Source organism: Spea bombifrons, chromosome 8 (genome assembly GCF_027358695.1).
Source record: "Spea bombifrons isolate aSpeBom1 chromosome 8, aSpeBom1.2.pri, whole genome shotgun sequence".
In the NCBI taxonomy this organism is placed as follows: domain Eukaryota; kingdom Metazoa; phylum Chordata; class Amphibia; order Anura; family Pelobatidae; genus Spea; species Spea bombifrons.
The window spans coordinates 8,856,359-8,880,606 of record NC_071094.1 but is presented as its reverse complement, the minus strand read 5'-3'; the positions used below and the strand labels follow the sequence as shown (position 1 = coordinate 8,880,606).

At 41.9% G+C, this 24,248-nt stretch overlaps 1 protein-coding gene and 1 long non-coding RNA gene across 2 annotated transcripts in view; one reads left to right on the top strand and one right to left on the bottom strand.

Annotated features, from left to right (window-relative positions):
- Positions 1-18,803, bottom strand: part of LOC128503499 (uncharacterized) — a 289,541-nt gene extending 270,738 nt beyond the window's left edge. The window contains exon 1 of the long non-coding RNA XR_008355248.1: positions 18,794-18,803. This is a non-coding gene — a long non-coding RNA (uncharacterized LOC128503499). The remainder of the gene's footprint in view (positions 1-18,793) is intronic.
- Positions 17,774-21,111, top strand: DUSP9 (dual specificity phosphatase 9). Its single transcript, XM_053473597.1, has 3 exons — positions 17,774-18,257; positions 19,115-19,558; positions 20,621-21,111. The coding sequence occupies exons 1-3, from the start codon at positions 17,900-17,902 to the stop codon at positions 20,923-20,925; spliced, it is 1,107 nt and encodes a 368-aa protein (XP_053329572.1). The 5' UTR covers positions 17,774-17,899; the 3' UTR covers positions 20,926-21,111.
- The last annotated feature ends 3,137 nt before the right edge of the window (positions 21,112-24,248 follow it).

Below are 24,248 nucleotides of genomic sequence, written 5' to 3'. Positions count from 1 at the left end.
ATAAAAATATAATAAAACCAACATTCTAGTACATGGGTTCCATATTCAGGCATACTTGTGTAGGACAGACAGTCCCTTGGCGGGACCCTAGTCCCTCTTTTTTTAAGCAGGTCTTTATTAGTAGCGATAGACGGGGGGGGGATAAACAACAGGGTGTAGAAAACTGGCTTAATGCGTTTTGAGCCTTTTTAGCCTCAAAGGCTAAATTTGAAAGTGCTCAAGCACATTATATAGACTCAGAAATGGGAAGATAAGGGATGAGTCAAATCACCAATATACTCTTACGTGAAATACAGCTCTAAATCACAACATAGTATTTGACCCTCGTTGAAACTCCTAAGGAGTAACATTTTGCTGCCAGGAGCTGTTTTCATAATGGTTGAATGTTTAAATATATCTCGATAATAAGACAGAAATGGGTAACTAATTGAGCAACGCAGTTATTTACTCGTAAGGTGACATGAGATGCTTTGTTGCGGGTGGATGGTCCCCATATCTCTGTGCATTAAGGATTAATAAATGATCTACCCGTCCACTTTGTCCATAGTATCGCCGGCTTTATTACCTAGTAACCACTAAGGACCAGTTCTTATGAAGACACAAACGTGGCTAATGGTCAGAAAACAGGAAAAGATGGATGGGGTTACTGTTAAGACCCTCCATTTGCCTTCTTCAGGGCTCCTAAAGACATTCTGCATCTTGGCCAGTTTCTGTCCAGTAGGAGATATGACCCTGTAGAGCCGCTCCAAGTACACCCGATGGTGCCACAAAATATAAATCCATATCTACATACTATGTGTGTATACATAGTTACCCACTGCTCTGTGTATGGAGCATTATTTTGTGGATAACAAAACAATGTGGATTATGAAGATTAATTTGCAATGTCCTGTATGTATCAGCTCTTTGCCAAGGAGTCTTGTTTATTTCCATGTGGTCTTGAACTCTGTTTTGAAAACATCCCATTCTTATTCCCCCTCGCCCACCCCGTATGCATCCCCGCTGGAGGAAGGGGATTATGACTGAAGAGCTCTTGGCCGGACGCAAGGCTGATAATACCAGGAAGCGCTTAATGGCTCCAAAACAAAAGCCTGTCTTTTCTGCCCCGAATCACAGCAGCAGATGGCTGACGATATAAAATAGTCTTATGGAGTTACAGGCAGGCGCTGCGGGTGGGCTGCAAGCTGCACACAACTTGAATCAAAACTTTTACCCTGCCGTTTAATAAAGCAGTTCGTGATCTGAGATAACACGCAATCCGTTCTTAGCGGTAAGAGATTATGTGAAAACTGGCCTCTTCCTGTCTCGCAAAAGAACTTATGGTACTGATTATGATAACTATGTGACAAGCACAGACAGACAAGAGACCCGTACGTAAGGAGACCCATACATAAGGAGACCCGTACATAAGGAGACCCGCACGTAAGGAGACCCGTACGTAAGGAGACCCATATATAAGGAGACCCATACGTAGGGAGACCCGTACGTAAGGAGACCCGTACGTAAGGAGACCCATACATAAGGAGACCCGTACGTAGGGAGACCCGTACATAAGGAGACCCCGCACGTTAGGAGACCCCGTACATAAGGAGATAGGAAGCTGGTTGATAGGAAGGTTGTCATCCGTGATCATTTTTAGACATCTTAGATTCTAGTAATACTACCTTCCAAGAGTGTAAGCTAGAGAGCAGGGTCCTCTCTACCTAATATATCAGCTTGTCTTAGTCTGTCAGATCTAGTTTTGTCGTATCCCCTAAACATCATACAGTTTTCTATTCACAGCCTGGACTCCCTCTGCTGACCAGGATAATTTGTAATGGCAATCAGTGTGAGTGCCGGTACTCCATTACATAAGTAATGCCTGATCACGCGATCGGGCATTTCCTTCCGGTAGATGTCACTGATGACGGCCACTGGAAGGTCAATGCAGGACAGGATAGGCCCAGCAGGCATTCCCCTGTTGGCTGATCGCGCCCATTGTACAGCGCTGCGGAATATGATGGCGCTATATAAAGCAATAAATAATAATAGGAATTGTGATCAGCAATGCCAATCTTGCTTGCTGATCACAGTATGGTTAGTGCAGGGGAGATTGGATGGAAGAGAGTGAGAAACACATGTGGGGCATGTCTGTAATCGGGGGATTTTGATGAACACAAATTGGGTCATTATTCATCAGGGGCACCTACTGTGTAGAATAAATTGAAAAAAACCCAGATTTTAGTAAAGGGTTTTTGCATACTAGCAAATACAATTTATTTATTTTTTTTAATCTTTCTATGGTTTCAAGTAAAAGCCCTAACACGGAAACGGGGAATCTTGATTAATTCCACTTATGGTAAAAATGTCAAAAAATGTATGCTAATTATGGCACTAAAAACTTTTTTAAGGAAGGGGGCAAAAGAGAGTGCCACGTCCAAGGTAAATCAGTAACTTTACAGTTGCCAGTATTCAGTTCTGCACCACTAGGATGCATTGGAATTGGGGTCATCAGTGCTCCACTTACACAAAACATTTGTCAAACAAGCCCCTTAGTAGATCTGTCGTTTCCCCCTGGAAACCAGTAATGATTTAATCACATAAAATCAACTTCTAACAAAAGTTTTTAGTTTAAAATCAACCTGCTGGTTGCTTTGGTGTCACATGAAAATTAACCATTCCCTGAAAAATTATGAACTGGGAAGGGCTTGAGCATCCATCAGTACTAGAAATAGTGCAAAGGGGTTAAATTCCACAATATGGGCAGAACAGCAACTCTGATTCTCTTAAAATAAGATTAGACGTACTAAATGTAGAACTGAACTCTGTAAATTATCTATTTCCCTATATTTAAGGAACAAATAACCACAAAAAGCGCATGCATGCAAGCTATCATGTGCCGAGTTGTTAACTATGTAAATGCCGGCACATATTTCATTGAGCATAGGTGTATAAATGTATATAGGGGAAGAAGACCCTGGAGTGAACAATGGAGGTTGAAACCTCTTGCCAGGGATGAGCTTATCTATTTGTGTGTAATATGACCCAATAGATGCCAGAGATGCCCCCATACCTATCGCATTTGAGGAGTTAAAAGTAAAAACACTCTCTCTTTGTCTACATATTTACAGTTGCCTTTCCCAAATCCTACATTGTGCCGTTCAATACAACAAATAAACCCACAAACACCAAATAAACAATACAATGAATCAGCTGGGTATGAGATGGGAGTGCGGTGGGATCATGTAACACGGCGTTACACGACCCCGCACTAAAAGCACTCCAGGCAAGGTAAGGGTGTGAGAGAGTGAGGAGTGATTGACAGAGTGGGGTATGATGATGTGAGTATGTTTTAAGGTTAGTAAATATACTAAAAGGTGAGATATTCCCTTCTTTCCAAGGACCTTTTTTGAACTGGTTAAGGCTACGCTTTTAAGGAGCTATTTTTATTTTGACCCTTTATAGCAAAGGCGTGGGTGTCATATAAATCTGTTAAATTTGGGGTTTTTAATTATCTTTTATGCCTCAGAAGTGCATAATTCATATTCTCAAGGGCTGTTCAAAGGCCAAGTGATACGGAGAACAGAGTTAATTACCTGTTAATTAGAGAGCTTCTCTCCTTGGTCCTGCCAGATGTCCCGTAAGGACAAGCTATGAGTTATTTCTTTGCCTTTCAGGTGCATGTGCTTTTCATTAGTTACAGAACAGTAACAAAAACCATTTTGGGGGAAAAAAAATATTTTTCCTCATTTCACATATGCACAAGTCTGGGAATGCATCCTATAGCATTCATTGGGGGTTATTTAAAAAGATCTACAAGTGGAACGGCCCAATCATAAAGCACATTACGTTGGTTGCTATGGTGATAAGACCACTTTTAAAACAGCTCTTAATAAAATCATGCACGCACACGTACTATATATTAGGTGCGCAAACTCACATATTTCTTAAACATAGATGAAAGCTGCTATCTAAAACTAGAGGCTTGAGACATAGGGATGAGTTCCACCTGAGCCAAGTCCCGACAACAAAAATTGTGGTTTTAGGTCAAGGGACCATAAAGAGGATCTGTGATCAATGAATCCTGAGCCACATTTTAACCCCCAAGGACTGTTTCTACAACTTCAAGGTAAATAACTCTAAAGAATCATCATTTAAGGTTAAGCCCAAACGCTATTCAGGTATTAACTGGTCCAACACCCATTTGCCCGGAACGTACACAGTCTTGGACCACAGTAAGTCCAATGTCTACTGCACTTGGCATCTTTCTACATCTCAGCAACTTGTTGTTTCCATCGTGGTCAGGTTTAGAGACAATTCCATGCTTCGCTCAAAGAGATGGCAACATTGGCACCAGGCAAAATGTCCATCCAAGGACGCCAGTGTATGTGGCAAGGTTTGTGAAGGTCCATAGAACATCATTAAATTGTCCACCACAGGCCCCAGTAAATGTCCACCATGAGCAATGTTGTTGCCTACCACTGGTTAGCACTTCTTAGTAAATAGTGAACTGGTCCGAAACTTCTGCTTCATGGAATGGTGGTGCTGGAGATAAGCTAAACTCAGCAAACATGCACTACTATAATTAAAAACCAAAATCCTCCGTTTTAGAGCAAAGTTTGCAAAATATTTTAGATGTCCAATTAGAGAAAGCTCCTGACTCATGAATCTGAATCATAGATGCTGTAAAGTCTTGTCCTTATGTATCCCCAAAAAACCTTGTGAGGCCAAAATGAGGACAGACTACAGTGCGTCCACCTTGTTTGTTTGTTGTGTTGGTTCTGTTGTGTTTTCTATCTAATAACTAATAACCCTGGTGATAAAGACCAGGCTTAAGAAGAAATAAATGATTTTGAGTCATTCTCTATTTTAGCATTATTTCCACAGGATGCGGAACATGCACAAAAAAAAGAAACATTACCATTATTGAAGATAAAAACTCTAATTAAAGCAGACAAAGGGCCTTTCAAGAAAAGCTCTACATCATTATTCTGGATTACTCATTGTATAAAGGTAGTATGGATAACCGGTACCCCACTTTTCATCTATGAGTAATCTCTGAGCCGGCCACGTGAAACAGCTGGAAAATCTGTAGTCATCAGGTTTCAGATGGAAATGAGAAGTTGGCAGAGCAGTGACAATAAAGAGGTTCTGTCACTTTGAAAATCCTACATTTTAGAGTTGATGATACATAAAGAAGCGCCAACGTTTTCCTTCATTCTTAAGAAAAGCCTTAAGTAAACCTTACTTAACAGTGAGGATCTGACAGGGTGTTTTGGACACAGCTGGCTCCTCTACGGTCGCCGACCATCTCAATTGTGAAAGGCATGAAGGTGCGCAGGAGGAAGTGATCATCGGCAGAAGCAAAGGGCTCTTTTACTCTCTGGGTTATGATTCTACAAACGTTACTTTCATTATAACTAAGGTTTACTTAAAGGGACACTCCACCCATCATGTGCATTCTTATACCCTTCACATGTTGATGGTCTCCTCCTTGAAAAATCATGCCGTGCTTCAAGAAGCCAATCAGTGGCAAGAATCGTCAGACCATGGAGGACAGCTGCAGGGCTGCAGCTTCTACTTCAGATATGTGCTTTATTTTTATTTTTTTGAAGAATGGATATTGAAGTCCTCACAGGATACTTTAAGGTGCATTCTTAAAGCAGACAGTGTGGGCGCCAGGGACAGTAAACGGGGTCAGATTGATGATAACGGGGTGACCCTGGCACTTGACAGCTGGATATGCACAGCTGCATGCTACATATTTATGCCCACATAATGTGCGGCCGGACATATCCAGCCGCTGGCCACGCGATGCAGCGTTTGCCTGGTGTGCCAGATGGCCAGTATGGGCCTGGACAGCCCTCTCCAACAAGGAAAATGTACCTAAAAAATGAAAAAATATTAATAAACATACTCCCACATAGAGAGTAGCTTTTTAACAAATCCTTTTACATTATTGACTTCATTTAGAATAATGAGGAAACAAAATATTACCTTTTCACGGTATGAGAATGTTTTTATGCAGAGCTGGTTCTGGCACAATAGAGAACTAGATGCTGAAAGCGGATCTATCACTTTTCTACGTCCCACATTTAACGGCTTAAATTACTCATCGAGTTACTTTGAGTGTTTCAGATTAAGATGAGCAAAACCAACAGGTATAACGCTGCGTACGGTGATCACTTGTTTGTTAAATCTGTTGCAGAGCAGTACTGGACTGGGGATGACTAATGGGCCCTGGCACTTTAAGGCCAGCAGCCAACTAATGACGTATGTGTGGCCACCAGCTGCATGCACGCTGCTGCACATCACGCTTTTATACTCGCAGTGTGTGGCGGCACACTGCAAGACCCCATCTGCCACTAAGTGTGTGGCCCTACTGGCATACCTGGGAACTCTCCAGGATTCACCTGTAGACTCCGGGTGAAACGCCCCTTCTCCGGGTCACCTTGGGGGGAACTCCTGGTCGCAGGAGTGGTGTTGCGGCACGCCCCACTTCCCACCCACTCCCCCTCCAAAAAATGGAGCGTGTCCTGCAACGTCAGCAGGACTGCCTGCCAACATCAGTGGCGCCGCCGGGTAGCCGGAGACAGAGAGCATCCAGGTATGCCTACTGGCAACGGCCCACCAGGCATCTGCTCTTTGTGCCAGATGGCCAGACTGGGTGTGATGGCGAGTTATGTCAAGGGACGTAAGTTTGGGACAGTCGGGGGATCTGGGTTTTTAGGGACCCTTCACAAGATAATAACTGAGGACACAACTCGAATCTTATGGTAATCAATTACATCCAAACCATGGAACACAACATATATTTTAATTTTTAATTAGAATGTATGTTAGCTTCACCCTTGTGATAGAAAAAAAGAAAAGGCAGATTCATTCAGCGTTTCAAACATCTCATAGAGAAAAAAAAACTATTGGAGGTTACAAAAGGTGCCTTTTATGATGCATAAAAAAGTGCTTTGCTTTTAAGGATTATTTTTGGATTTAAGTTATTTTTCACTGATCTACTGGTTATGCGGTGACCATAAGCCACTAAGCCTGTAGTTTGGAAACAATTATTATTACAAAGTACTAAGGTCAATATTGATGTTTTTTTAAGGGAAAGTGATAGCCAAGGACTAGCTCTCTAAAGGACTAAAAAAAAACAGCATTTAAGATTTTTTTAAGAAATGCTTTCCATTAAACGCAATACGAAAATACAGCGAAACCCAGTGACCAGCAGGCTGCAAGAAAAGGGATCAGTAGCTCAGACTCAGATGACACCCATTCACATCAATTAATAAAAAATACATTCATAGACATACACACGCCAATCAAAATGGATTATGGGAGCGCACCCTGAGACTCTTTAAATATTAACCCTTCGTGAAGATTCTATGCAGCAACTCCCAAAACTGAAACTGATAGACTAAGACAAACCGATACATTAGGTCGTAAGCTTACAATCTAGAGACTTGGGTGGGATCAGCCATTAAAGGAGCCCCCAATGCATTGCCGCTTTTCCGTGTAGTGTGTACGGTGCAAGGTGCAGCACCAAAAAAACTGCATATTTGTAAATTTTGCATTACTATTTATATTTTCCTTTTTTTCTTTTCTAAATCATGGCCGGCAGGGCATAGTAATTCATGCCATCCTCCTTCCAGATGCTGCGTTGCACCACTGCCGGTCCCCTGCGGCGCTGCAGGAGTTAAGTCATGCTTCACGATGATTATTACACAGGCTCAGTCGTGAAAATGACTCAGAAATCCCCAAAGCCCCCACTTTCCTGTGTAACCTGACATCAACCCAGGCCTCTGGTACTGTCTAAAGCCCTCCCCGAATCCCACATCAACCAGTGGGGAAGAACAGGCTGGGCTTCAGGTTGTACACAGGCTGCACGTGTACTGGGAGGAGGATAGTGGGGAGTAATGGAGAGAGGGAAGGAGGAGGGACAGGGGAAAGGGGGGGGGGTGATGATTTTTTTTTTTTTGTAAGAGAGGAAATACAGCAGAGAAGCTGAGCTGGAAATCATTAAAAGTCTTGCTTCCCTGCCAGCCTGCAAAAGACAAGGGAGAGAAAGAGACACAGGGCTAGGGGCAGGTTTTTGAGTCCCAGCCTGTCTTATCCTGACCCGCATGCACATCGACAACAAGAAGGGCTGATCAGTGGACCGAGCCCAAGCGTGCCAGGTAAGACATTTAAATGCCAGGGGATTGGAGGGGTGCTGTCTGCGTCTGGAGCCGGCAGCAACTGCAAGTCAATGCCCTCCTGCTTGGGTGGGTGGAGGATTCTTGCAAGCAGCAGGGCAAGGGGGAGACACGCTCAGCAGATGAATGGAAAAGGACGCACAGATGTGTTACTGGACCAATTGATGCCAAAATAGTTCATCGGATTTGATCAGACATAGGCAAGCTGCGGGACCCCAGCAGCCATGGACTACAACTCATTGCATGCCTTAACAACCCTACAAATCAGTGCAGGCTTCTGATTAGGAAACGCTAGGACTAGTTATCCACCACATCTGGAGTCCTAAGCGTTCCCTGCCCTTACCCTGCGGCTCTGTTTTGGCTCGTCACCCGCCATTCAATTAATGCTAATCAGTTGCAGAAAAAAAGATTGGCTGAGCACGTTTAGAGTTGTAGTCCACAGCAGTTGGGATGCCAGAGATTTCCCGTATTCCTGAATCGTGACTCCCGCTCTGTCATTCGACACTCATTCATGTTGGACATCAGTCAAAAACTTCCAAAAATGGGGAAGGGAGAGACATCCCATTTGGGGACTACAAGGAGGAGGAGGGGGTGCAAGAGATCAAGTACAGCCTAGGGTATTCCAGCAGATGTGCTGCTAGTAATTAGGTTTCCATAATCCCCACCCTCCCTTTCAAAAACCATAAACTCTGGAGCAGAATGCGGCTCTTTGTTTAAGACCGGTTAAGCCAAGTACTGTAAGATTTGGAAGGAATTATTTAAGATTCCTGTAGGCATTAAAGTTTGTGTTATTCCAGCTCGTAGTAGTGCACAGATAAATAACTCTATGGCTTCGAGGAGCAGTGACATGGCCGCGTGGAGATTGTGGTGTTTAGGCGTGTACCGAGAAGTAAAAGGGTCCTATATGTACGCACAGAAACTTAAAACATAAAAAGATGCTTGCGTTATTGACTGGTCACCATGTGCTTTGGAGTTTACGCAGATCTTTAGAAGGGCTAACCCTCCCAACGCATTATCTATGGGTTTTTCAATTGTTTGAAATATCCCTTCTCCTTTTTTCATGCACGTCTGGCGCCGTTTAACATGGAAGGTCAAGGGGGAAGTGAAGGCTGTATCCCCACATGGATGAAATCTAAGATGAGGTGAAGGAGGCAGCTTAGCCTCGGACCCTTGCCTTACTCATGTCCATCAGCCTAAAGTTTTATTTTCCTCTGAGTATATTCCCTTCTTTTTTCACATATTTTCAGTCTCTTTCTCACCTCCTCTTTTTTCCCCCCTTGCTATCCCTCATCTCTCCCTTTCCCTCCATTGCTCGTTCGGTCTCTCTCCGCTCTCTCTCTCTTTCTCTTCCTCCCTCTCTTCTTTACGGAGGCGAGGAGCGCATTTTCCATGCACTATACAGCCTTTGATTCCAAGTAGGGATGTAACAGATCCACACAGATTCCTCCTTAGTATGTCCTTCCAGGCGGATGGTATAATGGGGACTTTGTGAAGGCATATGATGCTGTGGTCCAACCATTGACTGGAATTTAAGGGTGGATCGCTGGGGGCAAGTTACTTCTGTAATTTCCCTCGTTCTGAAGAACGGAACAGTCTTTGTTTTTGAAAGAACAAAATAGAAAACAACTGTCTTATTTTTCCCCGTCTTGTAAGCCGGAGAGTAGAGCTTGTTCTGAGACCACAGAAGTATTTCATAATCTTGGTTTGTTCTCCTTTCATTCGTAAATTCCTCATGCTGTTCATCAATGTCATTTTTGGTTGTGTTGGAGTTTTAAAGCTGCAGTTCACGTCGCTTCGCTAAATAGTCCTATTTCTTCCAGGGGATTCCCTGTTTTTTTTTAGAGATATTTTTAGTTTTCCCTGCGGCACTGCCAGATAAAATTATTTGCGTGGTAGACACAAAATGGCCTCCAGAATACGCTTTTTCCCCCCAGAACCTAATAGTGGAGTCGAGGGGTCCTTAAAATATTAGATCTTTTGATAGATGTTACTTTGACAGTAATGCTAACTCAGAGGCACTTAAGGGGTTAATGGGATTTTTTGGAAGAAATTTGTGTATCATTTTGTGAATGGTACCCGTGCTAGAAAAATAATGCTTCCACCCACATAAATTATTAAACTAAATTTAACAACGGAGTAATTAGTGCCCGAATGGTTAAAAAGTAAAATGCATTTGTTTAAAAAAAAAAAAGAATTTCCAACCAGCTCACTGCAAGTTGTGTGAAACCGGCCATATCTGGCCATCAAACAACCCCCTCGTTCATAATTTTATCCATAAACAATGTGGGATGTGGGGGATGCATAAAGGGGGTTGCACATGCATGACAGACACAATGCTCTAAATCACACTTACAGAGTAACACATATTAATTAAATAGGAAGCCTTTATAGATACTACTGTTGCGCATGTGATACCGCCATGTTGGATGTGGCGGTTAATTCGATTTGTCTTTTTACTCAACATGACAAATATTTATACGTCAACTTATATGGTTTGTTTGGGCGCCTTTTTGTTTAGAGATCCACTTTTCGGTGTGACTGTCGATTTCCTGAAAAACGTTACAAAATAATAATTAGTTTTACACATTTTTTTTAAAAAAATTTGCGTCTGTAACTTCCCTGTGAAGGTCCTCGCCAGTTAAATGAGAGCAAGGTTTAGGTAGCACTATGATCATATCTCCTAAAACAAATGGCCATTTAAAATGTTGTGGATCTGCCAAGTTCAAAGGATTAACTAAGTCTGTAGCAACATCAATAATGGTTCATCATCAGAGAACCATGTTTGTCTGGATGATATGGACTTCTGGTATATTTGCATGTGTGCTGTCTATCATAGGGAGACACGTGTGGTGACATGACAAGGCCACCCAAGAAACAGACGGAAAATGCTGTGACTTCAGTTCTCCAGCTATGTATAGTCACTGAACCGGCACATGACATCATGCCTGTCTTTGGTAGCCCAGTACAGAAATGTTGGCAAGTACGCAAGCCCCCCATTTAAGTGAGTTGGATTCAAATTGTCACACACAGCTGAATTTTCCTGAAATTCTTGGCAGAGTTAACTGGAGTTTTGGGTTCTTAACTCTTCAGCTAAAGTTGGTGGAACTTGGTAGAGCCTACCCATCACTCAGCATTAATGCTTTGCTCAATTCTGAAAATTTACTTTTTTCTTCTGCGTTTTCTTCTGCTTGGGGGTTTGAGAAGGTGTGCTCCAAAACAGGTCATTCCCCGAGTTTTGACTAGTTGGGACTGCTATGTTTTAGAAGCGGTGTAGGAGTAACTCTCTCCGGTTTATCAGCCCCTAGACATATCCCCTTTGTCTTTGAGGTCTCTTGTATTTATTGACCGTAATGAGCATGTATTCAGTAAAACGAATGATAATTAGCACTGGGCTGTTTTAATTTAGATTTACAGCGCACATCTGTTAGTTGGCAATGAACTTAATTGTCCAGAAGAATGTTTTTTGTCGCGTCATCCTTTTGCACTACATTTTTTCTGTTGTTTTTTTTTGGAGGGGGGGGGTTTGCAGGTCCTTTTGACAACACGGAGGTTAATAAAGGCCTACGCGGCAGGCAACATGAAGCCACCGCATGTACAAGCATGCTCGTCTATGAGCATCTTTTTACCTCAAAACATGCCTCAGCCCTGAACGAGTCAATGCAGGTTTTCATTGGCAAGAGTTATTTTTTTTTAGGCCTGGAAATCACGCACAAGCTGTTCCAGGAAACCGGCAATTACACATCCAGGAAAGAGCAGAGCGATCCATGAGCCTGTATCTTTCCCTTGGAGCAAAGCCTTACAGATCGTTTTAACCTCTTAATCACCAAGATGAAGTACAAACTTGGGCACAGAGTTAAAGCTACAGCAAAAAACGCATATATTATTATTTTTGTTTTCCGTGTGGCCTTAACCCTTCTGCTACACCAAATGTGTTGCCCTCTCCCCCCCACGGCCTCAGATGGGGTTAAGCTTCCAAGCTTAGAGACCCCCTGTTATTGAAAGCTGAAAGAGATGTCATTGTTGAATTGTATCCCAGCTGCAGGCACAGTGTGGTTGTCTGTGTTCTGTCACGAGGTGGTATGGGCACAAAAAAATCTTCGCCCCATGGGTGGCATGCGGTGATGTGAGACGGCCTGTACAGTAAATAATTCAATGAGGGCCTAAAAACAATCCTGTGATGATAACGTTTAAGAACCTTTAAGATCGTTAGTAACACTCTCCAGGATTACTCATAATCTTCCAGCTTCGAGTTCATAAATGCCCTGGGGGAGGTCTTTTCATGGGGTCGCTCACTAAGGGTGGAGTGATCATCTATAACAATCCTCTCTAAAAGCATTTTCGTGAACCCCTTGGCTCCAGGCTGAACTCTCTTTGCTATCTCGTAGTCACAGAAACCATAATATTCGGAGTAAGTTGAATTGATAACCTCTCCCAGTTTCTGAACACAGAGGATACTGGTATTCATGTTCCCCAGGAGCAGTCAACGGACATTTTCTAAATTAAACTAAAGGGTCACTATTTTCAAAGAAAAAGTCCCATTTGCAACAAAACCAACAAAACTTGTGTCTTCCATATGTAAAAAAACATCATTTCCAGGAAACAGTCAAGCGCTACAGATGTGCCAAAGTAAAACTCAAGTTAAATGTCCAAAAACACAATGTCTCAGAAGTTTTACATTACATTATAGAGCACTTGGGGTGTATTGCACTAAACTGAATTCTGAATTCTTATGTTTAACCTCTAACTTTTCCTCGTTCCTCTCCCGAAGCCCCTCGTTTCTAGGCGCTCAGAATCCTTGCTGGATATGAAAAAACACAATGGTGGATAGAAACAGCCGGAAATGGGCCTAAAAATTTCTGTGCAAATAAAATACAAAATTGTTCTTTTTCTTTATAATTTATAATACCCAAACCCTCGCCGAACCTCTAACTAAATACCCTAAAACAAGAGTGACCCTCTTTGGCCGGTTAAAGCGTTGGGACGGTATCGGATCTGTAAACTGTTACACAAAGTGCCGCATTGTTAAAATGATGAGTGATATGTTCTCTATACAATCTCTTGAGGGTCGTATCTCACAAGTCCATGGTGACCTATGTATTTCTAAGTCAGCGCGCAATTTTCTGTCACTCAGGGCTAAGTGTTCCTTTAGTTTCTCTAAAATAAATGCAGAAATGTCATCCATTACTTTAATAATTTAGGTCAAGCATTACTTAACCCCAGTCTAGTATTGAATAGCAAAACAGCAAATGGAACGGCCATTGAGGATGAGGGCATCTGGAAAATGTTGTGTTCTAAACCCAAGAGACCAGTAATGATAAAACATCTTAGAATCGTAGTACCATTTCTGGTATGAGGCTTCAAAAATGTTAGCTCTTGTGATATTGTTGAATATGTATTGTGCGTTGTAAAGGATGTTGCTAAATAGGCTTGGGACGCCTACACATGGTTGTTCATTGAATTGGTAGTCCTGACCAAATCTGCTTTTTTTCAGAAGAAGCTGTGGTAGTATAATTCCTTGAATGGGCTTTGGGTGGCGTGCCCACTTATAAATGGCAGGTTTGTTTGGCAGGCAGACCCCAAGCGATTTGTTGTAGTTATTCTTTAGGAAGACCTTCTAGACCATGGTCAATCTGCTTGCTGTTTTCTTGGGGTTGATGTGTAGCTAGTATTTCAGCGACCGGTTAGTCTACCTTTTCTACATTCAAAATGGCGGCCGATCTGACCATATGGTATAGTATTTTTTTTCTCAAGGAAAGGGCGATACTAATCCTTTCCACATTTTGTTTTTTTTTATGTGATAGGTAGGGTAGACTGAAAATTTCCTACAGTCTGGAAGGTGCAGCATATTTGAAAAAATAATCTGTTTTATATAGGCTGAAATGTATTCCGAGCCAGTGCGTGTTATGTAGGAAAGTATTGGTTTTCAGCAGAGAAAGCATGGCAAAAGACCTTTATCAGGTCCTAAAACTTTGGCTGCGGGAAAAACATCTGAACACCCTAGAAAACGAAAATCCTTTTGCGGTATGGCTTTTATGGAACCACAACCGTAGCTTTCCAAATGTGTTTTTCCATTTACAACCATATTATTCAGATTTATACAATATGCAGGCGAAATGATTCTGCTTTTGAGGAGCTTGAAAAGTTGTTTCTCGCAGCCTCTCCATGTTGGGGCAAGAAGAAAGAACATTCCTTCTATGACTATATGCTTCTTGCACCCTGCTGAGTTCAACAGAAGTACAGTATAGGTTTTCCAAAAAAGTTTAAACAATTGGGTTTTGTTGTCATAATTGACATTATTGGGTAAATCTTAAATTTTGGATTTTTGATGGTTTTTGGATCATTTTGTAGATGGATGTGCTATGTGTCGTCAGCTTTTAAAATCATGGGGAGGGTTTAGCAAACAAGGTCTAGAATCCCAAGGAAGGACTAGGCTGCTTTTCCTCATTTTGTTGAGCCCTAATAATGTTCCACCTATCTCTCATATGTAGCAGTTTCCATCCTTCCTACAAACAGACCTGACAGTGCAAGCTCCCTTTGATAGCATAACCTGGAGCAAATGCCTGAATTTTTCATTAGTTCAGTATTTTGTGAATTTCTTTCCCCAGTGCAGTAATATCACATACACCCACCATCTTATTTGTGAGCTTACATGGGGGGGACAGGATCTTTTGACCCATGAGAGATCCCCAGCAATGTGATCCATAAATATAAGGGCACTTAAGACTAATCGGGAAGGCGGTAACTGGAGGAATGTATACCTTATTTATATTTCATTACATTAGAAGTTATTTGTAACAGCAATCACCGCTATTGCACAATGGGCCGGTTACAAGGGGGATCTTTGATCTCCCCAACCGGTCTATTTCCGCTATGGACGCACCATGGAGGTGGGAAGCACCACTGACTGGATTCCCAAACCAAGACTGAAAAACCCTGGACTAGGGCTGATCAAGTTCTTAGGATTTAGAGATTTGAAAACCTAAACAAAATGCAGACTAGGCTGGTTAGATTGTTATGTATTTTCTTTTAGAATTCTAATTCTATCATGGCTTAAATAAAGGCGCTCACTCAACACATGGAATAATTGTGTCACATCCTCCTACTTGCTGAGGTCATGTCCAAAACGAAACCTGCTGGCGGCCTGGATACATCTAAAGGGTTTTGGCAGAGGAAGTTGGGGGTGGCCTTCCAGGAAAGCAGGGAATGAAAGCATCTCCTCTTAGTCCCCATTTGTACTTTTGCCAACACTCTCTGCTTTTCTCCTTTACAGGTCTATAAAGTACTCAACATCTCCACGCAGCGACTGGTTCTGAACCAGGTGTGCAAAATTACTGAATTTTGTTTTCTAGTTTTTTTTTAACTCGCCATTTTTTTGGGTTTTTGCTCTTTTTTTTTATTTCACCTCCAACACTGGAAAATACCTGGATGCCTACTCGCCAAAGACACACGATCAAGAGAAAGGCAGCTGTTTTATCAGAATTTAAACTTGGTATGTCTGGTGGCTTTGGATAGCCAAGAGAAGACAGCTGGACCACCAGCAGATCTCAGATTTTTTTGTTAAAGACATGCAGGGAAAGAACTGCCCAGTTCTTCTGACCACCCACAATATCGCAGGACGGAGAGGAGAATAACCTGAATGAAGAGTCAGAACACACTGTTGTTTGATCGTACGCTTCTACGGTGGAACGAAGAAACTCAAGCCTATGACCTTTTGATAAGCCATTTGGCATTACAGGTTTGCAATACGAGGGACCTTCAGTGTGACCTGTTCCATCAAGATGCAGTCATTCCAGACAACAACGCTGTGATTGATTAGTATCGTGTGTAGCCATACAAAACCACAACTTCAGAATGTTTCACAGTATCCTCACAAGGAAAAGAGTGGCCTTATTGTGAGATATTTACACGCACATTCCAGCAAAAAACGCTTCTACACACAAGGACATTCTAGCAACGGTAAGCTTATGTGGCTTCACTTTTTCATGTACATTATATGTGTTCATGTCTTAGAGGGAATTTCAACCAAAACTGAAAGCTCACATTAACATACATAGCCTTTTTTAGCATGGAAAAATGAAAACAAATTTGTTTCCAGAATTAGTAACATTACTCTTGTGTAACATGGCAGAGAACATGCAGTCATTTGAAGGACTGTTGAGCTGCTTAAAGATTTAAATTAGTGACGCTTAAATCGCAAAAGTTGCCAAGTCATAAATGTATAGCTATACATATATAGTATATTTAAGACTAGCCAACTTTGAGACACCAAAAGATGAACAGTGTTGGGCTTTAGAGTGAAGGGAAACTCCTACCATAGTACTAACCCATTTGAGAAGCTAGCTCTCCAAACCTGGAAGCCTCTTGGAGATCAGTGTCCAACACCAGTTGTGTCACGCGTGACGCGGGGTGCAACATAGTCACGTGAATTTTCATTCTGCAAATTATGGTGGACGTCCTTATGCAAGACACGTCTATTAATGCAGACAGTCCAGCTAGGTATCCTACAGACAATATAAATATGCCTTTGGGACATTATTTATTTGAGAGAGAGGCATTGCAGTTTTGGAAAATTCTGCTGGCATCTTCTAATAATTTGCCATTCTTTATTTAATGGTTCTTTAGTTGTGAAGATAACGAAACGCATACCTTTAAAGGAGACTTTAGTTTTTCTAGCAGCCTTATTATCGATCTCCATAGCCCGTTGCTAGTATATGGATGGCTGTTTTGCTGTCGCTTTATAACCGAGATCGGTTCTCACATGCGCTGCAGTATATTTCAGGAAGCCACGTGACCATATCAGCTTCTTAACTCCCCAGTGATTTATAACACCTCCATCTAAATCTGTTGTCTAAAGATAATACATGTGTTGCCTTTCCTGCTTCTCTAATGCTGCTTTTTTCTTATTTTATTGAATTTTTTATTGTAGTGTTATCTGCCGGATACAGATTGCAATAAAAAAATATACATAAGGCACCTTTTAAAGAAATATCATTGTCCATTATATAATCGTTGGGAATTAGGTTTCTATGTATACAATAAGAGCTCTTAGATTGGCATATAGATCCTTGACATGCTATAAGACATTCACATTTTATTTGTTGTCTTTGAAATAAAGTGTGGTAGAACGCCGAGCTACATCTAAGAGCTTACAGTCTAGAGCAGGGATAGGCTCTTCTAGACTCATCCCTTGCTGATGGCGTACGACCCCATGATGCTTTTCCAGATGTAAGCATGGGGTGTGTGGCTCAGCAACCCATGGTGAGCCTCGCTACTTTGACGTAGTGGCGGGCTAAACAATATATGGCCATAAAGTGTGATGGAATCCCCAATATTTATGCTTTAGAATGGTATTCACTGGGCATGCAATGAATTCTTGCTTTGTTTTGGAGAGCCACGCTCTGCTTCACTTTAAGGTTGACTATGTTATTTAGAGTAATCGTCACACTATCTTTTACAGCCACCAAATCCTTTGAAAGGCTTGGGTACACATCTTCTGAGCAGCCTAGTGTGTCAGTAAGGCTTTGTTGTTGTTCTTCAATGATATATCTAACATAGCATTGTTATATGATTGTTTGGTTCTACAGGGAGATGCCGTGAAGCACCAACCAGAGCAGCAACGCAACTTTTCCACATATATATAGAATAAAGCTACTGAACGTCATTGGTTTTGGATCAAATATTCTCCACCGCTGTGCCCTCCCATGGTTCGCCACATATGAACTAGACAGATGGATAACCTCTGGAAATCGACCACATGGCTACGGGACGAGCTGGACTCTCCGACTCAGAACATTCGCGTTCTCGATTGTCGTAGCCGGGAGCTCTATGATTCTTCTCACATTGAAAAAGCCCTGCACGTTGCCCTCCCTGGATTGATGCTACGCAGACTGCGCAAGGGCAACTTTTCTGCTCATTCCCTGCTCCCTGGGTCTCCCCCAGCAGTAAGAGGAGTGGCCCTTCTATACGATGAGTGCACTGCCACCCTACCAGGCCTGGTGGGAAGTCAGGGAGAAGAGCAGGAACCCATTCTCGTGACTCTGCTGCATAAGCTTAGGAAAGAAGGTTGTCAGGCCTACTATCTACAAGGTAAGAAATGTTTAGGGTTTGAAAATTCAAAGCGCTGCCGTTCATCTCTTTCGGAATGGTCTCCAGAATGTTGCGCTGCATCTCCCGGGCCAATCCATACAAATCTACCGGAAGAAAAAGATGGTCCCCATTTTTTGCGTGTACCCTTTTAATGCACGCTCTTAATCATAGCAGTGTACACTGGAGTCATGTGCATCATGAGCATTTCTTAAAGCTTTTAAAGCAAAAGCTTATTTTTAGATGTTCCCCAATAAGCACCTCATCAAACCATATCTAATTATAATTCCGCTTGACTATGAGTTTTCAGCTGTCCGTACAGTTCCCATCCGTCCATGCGACGAGTTCCCATTTAGTTGCGAGATAACTTTTTCTATGTCCATACTCTGCCCTGTAAAACACAAGGAGGCAAGAGGTTAACCAAAAGACAATCAAGACTTGGTGGCCGATGGCAACATCCGCAGGGGTACACTGCAATATGCTTTGAGTTGACCATTTCAACTCAAGCCTGATCAAGGGCACAGTATCCTTGTGTGAACACCGCCTATTACTGAACACACAGATCCCACCAGGGTCCTTATAAAGCATTAGGGGGTCTTACTATGGAATCGTTATGCGAGCATGGGCCTATAGATGTACATGGCTCTAAATCACCTGCATGGCTCTATGTAGGGTTGTTTGTTATAATAGAGTTTAAATCTTTCCTTATCTCTAATCCCTTGTGTCCGGATTAAATGAGGAACCAATTATTTGATAGGATATTGACAAAAAAGGTGGATGGACGTATTAGATTTAGCTTCAAATCATATCATATGTTTCACGTTGCTGATGTACAGAACTGTTATCTTGTTATCTTACAGGTGGTTTCAGTAAGTTTCAAGCTGAGTTCCCTCATCACTGTGAAACCAACTTGGACTCCACTAGCTGTGCCAGCAGTTCACCGCTGCCTCCGACCCCAGTGCTGGGACTCGGAGGCTTGTGTATTGCTTCGGACTGTTCAGACATTGAGTCGGATCTGGACAGGGAGCCACTAAGCGGGGTGGATTCTGAAGGGATGAGCCCACGGAATCCGGCTCCTTCTTTTCCCGTACAAATCCTGCCACACCTGTACCTGGGCAGCGCAAGAGATTCGGGAAACATGGACACGTTAGCTAAACTCGGAATCCGTTACATCCTCAACGTCACCCCAAACCTACCCAATATTTTTGAGAAGGATGGAGATTTCCACTACAAGCAAATTCCAATATCTGACCACTGGAGCCAGAACTTGTCTCAGTTTTTTCCTGAAGCAATTGAGTTTATTGGTGAGTGCAGAGCTACCAAACATATGTTTTTCAGTGTTCTGTACATTCTAGTGGGATAAGGAGACTGATCATAACGTTTCTGCAAAGAACACATTGAAATTAGGGGCAGTTAGGGATGTGGCGAGACTCATTTAGAGGGCTTGTCAGGTCTCCTTTTTGAATGAATTCTTCACAAAAAGACAAAATTACCCTACATAATATAAAGTCCCTTGTTTGATTGGGAACAGCTTGGAAATGTATTCTTAAAATAAGCATGAATCATTGAAACCGTAACATCATCATCATTTAGAGTCACATAAAATTGGCAGCAGAGATTAGGTTGTAAAAATGTATGATGTGTTTATTTCTGTGGATAGAAATTTTTTTTTTGCGTCTGAGCCCTTCATTGTGACCTTCAGTCTCGCCTCTTGCTGCCTCCCGGATAAAGTTACCTTAATGGACGTCCCTCCCAGTCCTGCTTTCCTTGCCACTTATTGCCTTTTGTCTGAGAGCTATTTTTATCGTTGTGGTGTTAGCGTGATGGTTGGTCTGGGAGCACCGGCAGTTATTGGGTTTTAACAGAAAATCTTCTGCCGGTATTGGGATGCAAGGTTCCAGCCAAACTTGCAGAACTCGTGCATCTGGATTTGTCAGCTATGGCTATTTAGTAGATTTTATCGAATATTATAATTGATACAATGTAGCTGTGTATGCAGATAGAAATTTTACACGATGCAGATTAGGTACATCATTATAGCAGGACAGAACAATTTGGAAGTATTAACCCCTTAAGGACAATGGCCGTCTCTAAACCCATTGAAAACAATGCATTTTGAGCCCGTACATGTACGGGCTTTGACATTAAGGGGTTAATAGACTGTATTTCTAAATACATTTATAAATCAGAGTTGGCAAATAAAATTGGGCAGTCGTCCTAGTTTGCCTGATGTCCCCTGCTCATACAACAGTTGGTCATTAACATTTTAACAGATTTTAGGTTAAAAACATGGGATTTCCTCAACCATGGGTGTTATTCTTATCATAATATGACGGTAACGATGTTTATTCCTGTTTCTTCTCCAGATGAGGCAGCTTCCCACAACTGTGGGGTACTCGTGCATTGTTTGGCTGGCATCAGTCGATCTGTCACTGTCACCGTCGCCTACCTCATGCAGAAGCTCAACCTGTCTCTGAACGATGCCTATGACTTTGTGAAGCGTAAAAAAACCAACATCTCTCCTAACTTCAACTTCATGGGCCAGTTGCTGGACTTTGAGAAAAGTCTGGGTCTGAGCAGTCCAGATGACAATCGGCCTCTCGGCCACTCGTTCTTCACCAGCCCTTCCAGCGACGATGTCTTTGAACTGGACTCTTTGGACTCTACGTAGTCATATTATTGCTGCTGGAATTTTTCGACGTTCCCCTTTATTCCAAATCCTGACCTAAGCATTTAGGATCACGGGCAGCATGGAGTCAGCTGCGGTTAATGTTAAGGATCTTGGGCACTTTTTTTGTGGATTGTATTCCACTAAAGCAAATATTTGCATGCCCAGATTAAGGGTCTCAATATCTGCATTCAACTATAACATGCAAAATAATCATAAATCCTTTTCAGGTGGATGTAAAACTGGCCACTGCCTTCTCAAAAAAAGAGTCTTCTGGTAAAAGTGGCTTATGCCTGTGTTATGGGAACATCCAACATTCATTTTCTATGACTGCTTTTGGATGTAGACGGAGTGGGACAGTTCTTCTAAGCGGAATGAATTTTTTTAATTCTTTTCTTGTGAATGTGGATTTACAAATGTCCCAAGCATCGAAGCATTCAAACCGAAAGTTAACCTTAACAAAAATCTCAGCTCAGAAAAACCATCGACCTTAAAGTATTTATTATCCTAACAATTAAATTGGTCGGTGTCTGATTCATTTCTTGTTGCTCAACGGGAGCAGAGGCACCAGATGCTCAAAATGAAGTGGTTCCTCGAATCGGGAAAACACCGCGTTTCTCTCTAAAGAATCACGACAAGGTCTGAGTCACTTGTTTTTATTTGACTGTCATGAAAAATATTGTGACTGAATTCCAGGAGACTGTAACCAAAAACGAGGTGGAGGTCGAAAGGAAGATTCTAAATCACAGACATTGGTAGAGATCAGATTCAACGCAAGGGGTGATTCAGACCACCTTGGGCATATTCCGAACAAACAAAGCCATGATCTTGCTCTTGACGTTTGTACAGTATTTTTATTCCAAAATTTTAACTAGCTTTTGCATTTGAAATTTGACTGTGTATTTCATGAAACTCTGTGGCCGTGGGGTAATTTTTATATTTTTTATGATATCGTTTTTTGTTTTTTTTTCCTCAGGCCCAGGGGCAATAACGAGCTAGGAATAACCAGAACTCAGGATTCTTCTGGCATTTAACGATCCTCTGTCAGACAGAGCTTATGTGGGTGCAGATCTTTTATAAGCGCTCGGAGCTCTCAGTATTCACAGTTCTGCAGTAAGAGACCAGGATTGTCACTGACAAGTGTTAAGTAAACCTATAAGGTTGCAAATATTATGCTGTATTTTTCAGGGTGGGGGCACAGAACCAACCTTCGCCTATCGAATGCAGCATAGCCATGTACATGTGGTTTTAGTTTAAGTATGAGTCAGAAGAGTTTACGCTAGTAAGGTCAACCGGTGTCTCTTCAGCGACCATGGATGGTCAGAAGAGCCACTTGTTGGGCAATTAAACTGTCTAAGATACAGAAGGGATGAAGGGGATTGGCGAGTGCTTATTCAGAGAGGAATCCAAACACAGGTTCTTGATGTTGGCTGGGGCAGGAACCTCCTTTCCTTTGTCTGGATCAGCCGATCTAATATGGCAATAGAGGATCCAAAAGGGACGGTTCTGATTTCTTTGAGAGGCCTTACAACGGCGGCGTAAATACCGTAGGGATGTGCGGCTGTATCTTTGTATCTGATTCCTACAAGTTGCTACATGAATTACATATGTACAGGGCTGAAGAGATGTCATCACTGTCCACCAGTAAGGTGGAAGGTCACTATACCACCTCATGTAATTAATATCCAAAATCAATATTCATCAACTAGGTTTTTACTAGTCGCTGGCTAATCCAGTATTTAGTAAAATTTACAGTCCTGATACATATATATATATATATATATGTGTGTACACTACCGTACAAATGTTTGGGATCACTTAGAAATGTCCTTGTTATTGACAGAAAAACTAAATTTGTCCATCAAAATAACACAAAAAGAATCGGAAATACGGCATAGACTGTGTTAATGTAAATGACTATTGTTGGTGGAAATAGCTGATTTTTAATGAATATCTTCATGGGCGTGCAGAGGCCCTTTATCACTCCCATTAAGTTTACAAAGGCTAACTGATTGTTAGAAACCCCCTTTGTCGTTGTGTTACAGCTAGAAATTTCCTTGTTTTCCATGAAAACAGCTAAGTCACCCAAAACTTTTGAATGGTAGTGTGTATATGTAATCAACATTAATGTATTCATGTCTGGGTCATATAGATCTGAATGACTTGTAAATACTTCGGTTTACCTTTGCCTTAATGTCTTATGTCAAACAGGGTTTTGCACACAAAGCATTTTTGGGCTAGATTTCTAAAAAAAAAAAATAGATGGTAAATGTTGGCACTGAATAATCAGTTCCCTTCTGTATGAGTTACAGACGAGGAATACTAAACAGTAGCTCCTCTTGATTAATTAAAACAGTCTAATTATGACATATTTGCCAACATTTCTTACATGTATAGAAAAAGGAGATACAAGAGGGCATCTTTGTTGTACTAAATCAATTCTCATCTTATATCTATCTATACCACTTTCTTCTCTGCTTCTATTTCCTCCATCATAGAAACCTTGAGTAGTGGGGGGGGGCATGCAATGTCCGCCTTCGTAAGACATCGAGGGTATCTATGGTACTGTGGTGTGGTATTTATGTTCATCCAGGGCCGCAGAGCTCTTAATTGCTCAGACTGTAGGAACGCAAGCAGAACATAGGCCATAATCGCTAAACTAGATCATCGAGAACTATCAAAAAAAGGTAAGTACACAAAAGATGTCCATCGATTTTAAGAACAAAACAAAATGGCTCCTTTTTTTAAAAAAAAAACAGCATATGACGTGGCCATTGTTTACCCTGATATATTTTTTATAATTTGTTCGCAGACCTTTGTTGAACGCTACATTTAGACCTGGTAAAATAACCACTACGGGGCCCAATCCCAATCCCCTGGAGAGAGCTATTTTTTTTAGGTAAATGTTCCATGTTCAGTCCATTCACCACCAACAATGTATGTATAAAGGTGTGGCGGTAGAGACTCTGAAATAAATCTCCGTTGGATAAATTCCATTAACTTTTTTTTTTTTTTAAAGAAAACGGCATTTTGTTTAAGATGAGGGAATCCCCCTCATGCTACGGTGAATGATCCGGCAGGCGCGCTGACACAAGCCCAGCATAACGTTCCTACTGGTTTCCATGAGCTTGTGCCTACTTAAAACATTTTAAGAACTGCTGCCCCCCCATCGTCTCCTGGTGTCCCTAATGGCACTTTCTTCCTCCATGTTATCCTGATAACTGCCAGGTTCCTGTACCTCCCGTCGCTATAATAAGCGAAAGCTCTATTATACGGAGCCGAAACCAAAGAGATACTTAAAGCTTCAACAACCAGAATTCCCCATT

Excerpts from the sequence above, each read along its gene's own strand:
- DUSP9 (XM_053473597.1), top strand. The coding sequence starts at position 17,900 with ATGGATAACCTCTGGAAATCGACCACATGGCTACGGGACGAGCTGGAC. Across the intron at positions 18,258-19,114 it reads TCAGGCCTACTATCTACAAG|GTGGTTTCAGTAAGTTTCAA; the intron begins GTAAGAAATGTT and ends GTTATCTTACAG. Across the intron at positions 19,559-20,620 it reads TGAAGCAATTGAGTTTATTG|ATGAGGCAGCTTCCCACAAC; the intron begins GTGAGTGCAGAG and ends TTTCTTCTCCAG.